The sequence below is a fragment of the Phalaenopsis equestris genome, unplaced genomic scaffold (assembly GCF_001263595.1).
Source record: "Phalaenopsis equestris unplaced genomic scaffold, ASM126359v1 Scaffold000540, whole genome shotgun sequence".
Lineage (NCBI taxonomy): Eukaryota > Viridiplantae > Streptophyta > Magnoliopsida > Asparagales > Orchidaceae > Phalaenopsis > Phalaenopsis equestris.
The window spans coordinates 271,029-280,646 of NW_018164980.1; the positions used below are offsets into that span (position 1 = coordinate 271,029).

General features: G+C 35.9%; 2 protein-coding genes across 3 annotated transcripts in view; one reads left to right on the top strand and one right to left on the bottom strand.

The window, feature by feature from the left end:
• The first annotated feature begins 4,213 nt into the window (after nt 1–4,213).
• Nucleotides 4,214–5,557, top strand: LOC110028982 (chlorophyll a-b binding protein 4, chloroplastic). Its single transcript, XM_020731075.1, has 2 exons — nt 4,214–4,616; nt 4,703–5,557. The coding sequence occupies exons 1-2, from the start codon at nt 4,408–4,410 to the stop codon at nt 5,253–5,255; spliced, it is 762 nt and encodes a 253-aa protein (XP_020586734.1). The 5' UTR covers nt 4,214–4,407; the 3' UTR covers nt 5,256–5,557.
• Nucleotides 5,558–8,843: 3,286 nt separating this feature from the next.
• The window catches only part of LOC110028927 (single myb histone 6-like), a 37,386-nt gene continuing 36,611 nt past the window's right edge, over nt 8,844–9,618 (bottom strand). The window contains exon 7 of one of the 2 annotated variants that reach the window (XM_020730996.1): nt 8,844–9,217. In XM_020730996.1, the coding sequence (XP_020586655.1) occupies nt 9,203–9,217 (15 nt within the window). In that variant the 3' untranslated portion in view covers nt 8,844–9,202. The remainder of the gene's footprint in view (nt 9,218–9,618) is intronic. The other variant, XM_020730994.1, reaches the window with a different exon arrangement.

Consider the following 9,618-nt stretch of genomic DNA (forward strand, 5'->3'; position numbering starts at 1 on the left):
ATTCACCCCTGCAACATTGAAATTATCAGGCGTAGTCATCCAGGTGGTTCAAACAGTCATCCCTGCAATATTCAGCATATAAAACATGTAGTCACAAACATTCACCCTTACAACTCTCAGCGCATCAAACATACAATCATTCAACAGTTTAAACATTTAGCCTTGCAATAAGATATCAAATAGATATACATTCCGCATTTCAAACACAATAGACAATCATATAGACCAAATCCGAGGCTTATAAGCCTGCCAAATTTTATAGTCATTCAGCCTGTAAAACATAAAGACAATCAAAGTTCCGAGATACATTTATCCTCCAAATAATTTATATCTACAAATTTCATATAGTAGCTCTGTCCTAAATCGAGGCATATCAGCCTGCCAGTCTTGATGGTCTTTCCATTTAATATTGTCTTTCTGTACAATTGCTTCCACATATTTTCAAACAAATATACCGCAGTCGATGCTATTACTTTGTGTGGGAATGCCTCTTGTCGTGATAACATCCTAATTACTCGGGACACTGCGGAAAGCTTTCCCGACGGCCTTACAAAGATGTCTTATCTGGTAATACAAATGGTAGTTTAAAACAGTGAAAGAATAAACAGTTTATGTCAGTTCTTAGTTAGATAAGGCTTAGAATTTTACCACGCCGCGGGTGACTCCCAAATGCATTTTATTAGGCAATGAGCCATAGAATCTCCACTTGCGGTCCTTCTGGTTCCCAACAAGTAGAGTTCAATGCCTATTATTAATTATTGAAACTAAAATTACCTCTGCTTGAGATACAACTTTCACTGTGACGTGGGCAACAATATCTCACATAGGATGGTATCTGAACCCCTGCATATACAAAATAAATGAGTTTAAAAGAGCATGAACAACTCACATTGATGAGAACTTTAATACTTACCCAATGTGCCGGAGAGACGTACAAATAGGGTCTAAAAGAATCAGGGGACTGACGCCTATGGTTATCTAATCCAATGGCAAACATATCTACATGTTCTACCCCAACTTCTTTATTATCCCAAAGTGCTTCAAGGATTTTGACTTATATGAATGTGGCCCTGAGCATCCCTGCATATTAATTGAACAATTTTTCTTAGATTTAGTAAACAGTTGACAAAAAAGTGTTCTGTTTTTACCTATCATTCTTTGTATTTTTTTAAACAAGTATCTATCACCTCTTGCATGTGTGATGATAATAGTTCTCTGCCGAAGAACTCTACGGCTGAACAAGGGAGGACACCTTCGTATGGAACAATTGCTCCCGGCTGTACCTCCTCCCAAGCTTCTTCAGCCTCCTTTCCCTTAGTTTCAGCGAGCCATGGAGATGGTATGGTAATCGGCATAGAAGAATCATAAATATGTTGTAATAAATCATTTATCTTAGAGGTAGGAAGTTCTTCCATTTTCTTTCTCTTTACAACAACAAATGGAGAATTAACTGTCTTTTTTTTTTCTCGATCCTCAGGACTTGATCCTTCGAACTAAGCTACCAATTGGGTCTTTAGGGATGCCTTCTCCGGGTTCCCCGACACCTTTATTTATTTTACTATCAGCTGCAGCTTCATCGAAGATAGTCATTCTACCTATCGGTTGTTTTTCTTCAAGAATATTGGGCCCCCACTCATGTTCCCACGCTTCCTCAATATGAGCAGGTGATTGTTCTTCCTTTTCTAGGCTTTCTTTCTTCCCAGTAAATTCAGAACCTATAGGAGATTCCATGAGAAATTTATTTATTTTTTTCTTTATTTCCTTGATGTCGGTCTTCACCTCCATCATTGTTTACTCCATACTAGCTTTTAGGTTATTTACAGAATCCTTCAATTGACATAAAAATTGATGTTGCTCCCTCAGAGTTTGCCATATCTCTTCAAAACCCAAATGTGAATGTGTATGTGGTGGGATGTTGTGAGTCTGTACAAAAGAAATAGCACCATGAGACTCTGGTGTTGTTGGATGAGTGTGAATTTCGAGTTCTCCAATGGACTTTGCAGGAGACAAGATCGAGCCAACTAGAGGGGCAAGTAAACTGTGCTCCTCATCTATTAAATCAACAAAAGAATCAAGAACCTACAAAAACATTCATTATAAGAATTAAATAATATACTCAAAACCAAACATAATCCTGAACTTATAACAAACATTAATATTATTCACCTGTACAAGACTAAGCTTCTTAAAGATTAAATGGATCCTTAGAGGGTTCCACCCTGTATTTATTGGCCACTTCAACATTCGGGGTCTGGCATTAGGATAAGCTGGGGCTATCACAAGTGTGCGCTCATAAAATCACAGCTGCATAATTACGATTAATAAATCAGAAATTCATATAACCCAAATAAGATAAAAATTAATTTTTTTTGATTGAGGTTGGGCAATATACTAACCGTTAGAAGAAAAACAAACTCATTCATGTATCCTAATGGCTGACCCATCCTTATTTTGATGGCGCAAGTATTGACCTGCTCAAACAGGTGGTCACATACTGTTGCGGCTCAATTAAATGAAGACAAACTATCTAGATTCTCAGCAAATGAATAGAGCCCTGTGAGTACACTAAATTGCTGGAAGGAAATAATAAATTAGACAACAAAAATTTAATAATAAGTTCATCATGAATAGAGCCCTGTGACTTCACATTAAGCTCTCTTAACACGGGTCACGTGCACACAATCATTGCCCTTACATGTGCCTGTAATGCTCGCCAAAGTCCTTACACATTTGACTACCTCCCTAAAGTCTCCCACAACTTCCCTGCCTCTTGCTCAATCACTCTCTCATTTCTCTCCTAATAAAACTCAAGACAATTAGGAAGAAAATTATGTCATATTGGTTTGGTGCAGAACTTTAGACAAATGCCAGATATTATGAATAAAGAATGACTCATGCATGGGACCAAGCTCTCAGGTAACATGAGTTTGTATTTAATAGCACGGTAAATAGATTTAGATGAAATTTTCCATATTCTTTATAGTATGATAGGAAACCTAATTCTTTAGTCAATTTTATTAAGCTACCACCTAGATGAAACAGAAGTGTAGTGATGTAGATATCACAACTACACCAAGAATAAAATAGTAGGTATAGAATTCAAATGATAAGTATTAACTTTAAATCATTAGTCATCATTGCAAGAATATTTTTTATGAATGAGATCTACTTATGATTAGTTTAAATAATTATCAATATTATGGTAGCGCATATCATCAATTACAGATTGAGAAATTAATTAATTTTTAATAGAAAAGAAATAGCAACAATGCATATACTATAGATCTACTAATAGTTAAAGTTTACAGAAAAACCTACAACATTTAAAATAATCTTGGAATGTCATGCTCTGCTCTTAACTTTTTGCTGGACAACAACGCTGAATTTTTGTGTTTATGTCATTTGGGTTCTTTCTGTCAAGAGTTTTTGGGGTCACATGTATTTTTTTCGGTGTGCTATACCTTAGTGTTTTATTTTGTGTGGAGTTGTAATGTGGAAAGAGGATCTCCTAGGACTTTAATGTATTTTTTTGCTTTTAGATGGAGATTCACTTTCCCTTTCTATTTTTGTAACACCTTTTTATATTAACACGTAGGGAACCACAAGTTGCTATTTTAATTTATATATATATATATATACCTATACCATTTTGAGTTGTTTTTTTTTTTTTGGCTGCATCATTATTTTTTGAATTAGTGGCATTTTTATTCTTTGGATAGAATTTGATTTGGAGATAAGTATTAGGAGGAGAAGAAGTAATTCAAGGATATACTCATTTTTTGAATAAAATGAAACAGAATATGGAAAAGTTCCTTGAAGATGAATTCTTCGATCTAATTTGCTTCGTAAGTTGCTGTCCTATTAAATATTATCATCATACTTATGAAGCAAGTGGCCTTTTGATGAAACCATCATTTTGACTCAACAACCAAGGAGGGTTATGGATGGCTAAATTATATTTGGGCATGTAGAGTCATGCATTTAATCTCACTATGGTCTTATGTTTCAAGTACCCTTAGATGTATGGTCGTGGCGCGAGTAGCTGGGCAGAGCATCCGACGAAAGGAAGAGATAAAAAGAGGTGGCCGGACGTGGGCCATTTGAAGTCGTAGGGTCCAATAGCATCCCAGATACTGATTACGGTGGATTGGGAATTGAGATAAGGTACTAGCGATAGAGAGCAGGACTTATCCCAACAGATCCCACCCTCCAATCTCCAAAAGATCAGAGTGCCAACGGTCAGATGCCATCCGCAGATGAAGACCACAAAAATAAAAATATGGCGTCCCATGCGATGTAATGGAGTAGTACAAATTAAGGCTGAAAGCATCGCCGGCCACCACTGCAACTAATTAAGCCGCTGAAGTAAAGTTGTTCGGCCAAGCGGGGTTGAAGCTAATAGTTTTGATGAAGATGGCTGCCATATTCAGCACCCAGGCGTCGCTGGCCACTCCGCGGCCGAGATTCTTGACCGGCTCCTCCGGCAAGCTAGGCCGTGTGGCAGGGCCGGCCACCACTGCATCCTTCACCAGTGCTACTGTTCCCTCCCTCAAAGTAGAAGCCAGGCAGGCGGAATGGCTCCCAGGTCTCTCATCCCCGTCCTACCTCAACGGCAGGTAAATTCACACAACATTGATATCTCATCCATATCATATTTTTCTTAAAATAAGAACGATCGGATTGGGCGATTGTGTGGGTGCAGCCTGCCGGGGGACAACGGGTTCGACCCTCTGGGGCTTGCGGAGGACCCGGAGAACCTAAGATGGTTCATTCAGGCGGAGCTGGTGAACAGCCGTTGGGCGATGCTTGGGGTTGCAGGGATGATTCTTCCTGAAGTTCTAACAAAGCTGGGGTTCATCAACGCCCCCCAATGGTACGACGCCGGCAAAGCAGAGTACTTCGCCTCCTCCTCCACGCTCTTCGTCATCGAATTCATTCTCTTCCACTATGTGGAAATCAGGCGTTGGCAGGACATAAAGAACCCGGGGAGCGTGAATCAGGATCCCATATTCAAACAATATAGCCTGCCTCCAAATGAGGTGGGATATCCAGGGGGAATCGTCTTCAACCCGCTCAACTTGAAACCCACGCTGGAGGCCAAAGAGAAAGAGCTTGCTAATGGGAGGCTGGCCATGCTGGCGTTCTTGGGCTTCATCATACAGCACAACGTCACCGGCAAAGGCCCGTTTGATAATCTGCTGCAGCACCTCTCTGACCCATGGCACAACACCATCATTCAAACCTTCACCCGTTGATCCATGATACATACTATCCGGATAGTATGCAGCTCCATCCTCTCCTCTCTCTCTGTTCGATCTCTGACGTGTCTTTTTCTATTTTTTGGTGTGTTTTTTCCCCTTTTTTTTCACTGAAAATCTTTCTGGGATTAAGTCATAATTGTGATCGATGGGTTCTTAAAACAAGTGATAAATGCAGCACAGTCTGTACATACTTTGAAATTAACGCGAATCACTGCTCCGTTGTCAGCGTCTTAATTTGTACCCCAGACTCTCTTTAATCGTTTAAGTTGGGCTTCGTTCGCGCTAGGCCGGTTCAATTCTTAAAAATGGCTCATATTTGTGCGATTGTTGATTTTTTTTTTTCCTTTTTTTTTTTTTATTAATCGTTAGATTTAATATCACAGGACGATTGTTCTACTCAAAAGTATGAAAAAGCCAAAATTCATCCACGATTGTTCCGAAGGGTGCAATAATAATAATTCATTCTTGGGGGTCTGACTTCTAAAGAAAAACTTATAAATTAATAAAGATATTTTGATGGATAAATTATGATAACTTTGTAATAATGCATATGAGACTCATTCACAACTCTTCTCTGAATATGAGACTAAATGAACAACTCGAACTCGACTCAATCAAAACTCAATCATGTTTGTATAAATTTGTATATGAACAAGCTTGAGCATATTTTAAAGGCTCAAGGTTAAATAAAATAAACAGGTTAAATAAGCTAAACTTGAATATAGTCAAACTTATTTTTTTTTTTTTATGTTGATGAATAAATTCAACTATTCTGATATGTAACTTGTTAAATATTCAATATTAAACATTTTATGTTGATGATAGTATCATATTTGATATTATTTTAATAAAATTTGTTTAATTAGAACTTACTTAATTATAGATATTAAGGTAATATTATTATATCAATAATATTTTAAGATTAATTATTAATTATATCGTCATTTTATTAATTATATATTTTTAATATAAATAAATTAAGTTAATTCATTCTCTTGTTTATTTATATCTAAAAATTATTTATAGACACACACACACACACTGTGTGACTAAGAGGAAACAATGAATGAAGAAATATGGAAGGTTGTGGTGGTAGAGGAGGAACACTGTCACTTGGACGTGACATAAGTTTCATTGAACTTAGTGGCGAGATTAATATCAAACCACACTGGAAAACTTTAGGATGAGATAAGAGACCATGACGTAGTGGTGTTGAAAGATAGTGGAGCCACCCAAAACTTCATCTCTACTAAAGTAGTGAAGCATTTGAGGCTTGAGGTGTTTAAAACATGAAATTTTAGTCATGATGGGAATTAACCAAGTGAAGAAGAGCAACAGAGTTTGTAAAGGGGTGATTTTAACACTAAAAGGTATTGAAGAATTTTTATCCCTCATATTTAAGGAGTAATGACATGATATTAAGTATGAAATAGTTGCAGCTCTTAGGGAAGACTAAGATAAATTGAAAATCCTGCCAATAGAATTCCAGAAGGGAGACATGATGGTGGTGCTTCGTGGTAACCTTAGCTTATGCAAAACCATTATGACACTCAAGTCCATGGTTAGGGATACAGGACAGGTTGGGATTCTTGATAAAGTTGAATAGCATGAAAGAGACATGACCCAGAGTTGGTTTAGATTCTGATACCGATCAAATAACTCCTACAATAATTTGCATAATTTTTTCAATTGTCACGCGGATTGCCAACTCGGAGGGAGCATGCGCATGCAATAATTATGAGACGGGGTTTCTCACATCAGTGTGAACCCAAACCACTACCTCTATGGTTTCAATTCAACACTAAGAGAGCTTGTAGAATCTTGAGGTAGAAATGGAAGCTATCAAATTAAAGAGATTGAGCTTAAGCTTCACGTAGACTTAAAAAAAGGCATGTTGACAACACTTTGCAATGATATAAAACTACCATTATTGTACTTAGTGAAAGTGATAGATGTGCCTTATATGGGAATTTTGGGGAAAACAATATGTGGCTAGCAGTAGAAAAGGAGATGTTTTTTGCATCTTACGGATGGAGATTGGACGACTATCATGAATTGGATTGACAGTGTGAAACATGTTTTAGAGTATTTTACAGAAAGAAAACTCTGAAGAGGATTTCTGTAGTTTAAAAAGTTGCACCAAGAATCGACAAATGGGAAAAAGTGAAGATTAAATAGAAATAATTGCCTTGTGATGGCAAATGGAGGCCACAAGGGTTGATTCTGTAGCAGTTTACTCTCTTCCACCTTGAGGAGAAAGTGTTTTTTATTTATTTATTATTTTTTATTTTTTTTTTAGGGGAATAGTATTAGACCAGCGCCTACGACATTATACGCCTCGTGGTCCACTCAGTCGATGCCCAACCAACTAAATAATTTGAAGACTTGTATTAGGAGCACGACTAAAAAGACAATTTAGTAATCAATTATTTATTATTGTGGGGTACAAAAAAGGCTTAATATGTTTAGGGTTAGGTTATATGTTATTATTGCCTTGCTTTTTAGGGTTAAATTTTGGAAGAGAATCACTTACACCTCAAATTGTAGGTATTTTTCTTTTATGCATTCGGAATTGTATCATTTTGATTTAGTACCGACAAAATAAAATCAATTATTTCTGCTCTAATTTTTGTTAAAACTTATCTAGTTCCTATTAGAAAATGAGACACAAAGCTTTAGCCGAGCATGATCGACTTATAATATTACCAAGCCAAATTTAATCTATAATATACTCAGCTCAACTCAACTCAATTACAACCTTGTGTCCTATATTGATGATTAATTTTAGATCCAGTATACTTGATGGATCATTTTACTTATCAACTACAATTTTCTTCAAATTTTAAGTTGCGCAGAAAACATAGCAGAAAGTTTCTTATAAAAATTTTCTTCTCAATATTTAATTTGCGGTATACTACATTTGGAATTTTGGATAGCGAGATAATATCATTTGAATAATTGTAAATATATAATTTTGAAGATTTATGAGCAGATTAATAAGGCTATCATGTTGAAAAGCAGTCAAGTGAAAAGATAGATTTTCTAAGAATTGTTCTCTCATCCCTTCCTATTAATATTCACAGCTACTATTAAAATCAGGCCCAACCCTTTATGTCTTTAATTGTTATGTACCTATGAAGAAACTTGAAAATGGAAAGAAATGGTGAACCTTTTAGGGGAAAAAGAAAACATAATTACAATAGAGATTTCTTAATGATCGGGACAAATTGTAAATTAACTAGAGCAAAAAATCTGACATAATAGATTCAAAATATGCAGTGAAAGTACATCCATGCTCTAGTTTCAGCTACTAAACTTAGATCTTTACACACTCTCTTCCCCCTCCTTGATGATGTAAATTAATAATTCAAAATAATAATAATAATAATAAAATAAAAGTTTCGCCTGAAAATAACTCTGTAAAACTAAATGAGTGTAAGAAAAATAACAGATTCCGCCTTCTTTGATAAATTTATAAAGATATATAATAGAGATGAACAAAAGCATGTCTTCAATGAGTGCAGGGAAAGCTAAAAATTCCCGATGAACGGTACAAGATTACTTTTGCTCCCCGGCAAAATATTAGAAGATTTTGTTTCTAGAATAAAAGCATTTCCTATGTTGTTAACAATTAGCTCTCTTTCCTTTAAATGATAGAACGAATCTATCGTCGTGCTTTAAAGCTGAAGCATTAATATTTTTCGAATCAGAATAAAAGAAAAAGCACCAGTTCCAAGTAAAGAACGTTTTATAGAAAAAATCCATTAATGCGGACAGAATGATTAAGAAGGAATGATAATATACTGAACATGTAGAGATGGTCATCTTCAAGAAGCCTGCAAGACACATCAGTGAATGTCATACAGAACCCTAACCAAAAGTGATTTGGCATCATAGGCTGAGATGTCCCAAAACTTCTAGGATGCTCCGCTGAATCTTCTTCATGCACGGATCATCTATGTGCATTAAAGATAGGTCTGAGTTCACAAGCAACTAACTCCAAAAATAGTTCTAATATAAAAGACAAATAAGCAATTTATACAAATCAAGTTTTCATAACAGGAAGCTGATGAAAGTGTTGAACTTAAAATAAAGAGGTTTTCCTACCTCAATCTCCCAGCCTCATCACAAATCTCTTGAAATAAATAAATAAACATAGATAAAATGAGCTTTTCAACACTAATTGTTCTAACATCTTCATTGATCTTAGACTCTTTGTCCAGATCTCTTCATAAATGATATCCATGTCCTTGAGATGATTTGAATGAATTATTCAATAAACATTCAGATTGGTAAATTATGAAAAGTTCGGAACGTGAATTAAAAGTGCAAGAAACAAAGCCAGCATTAATATATA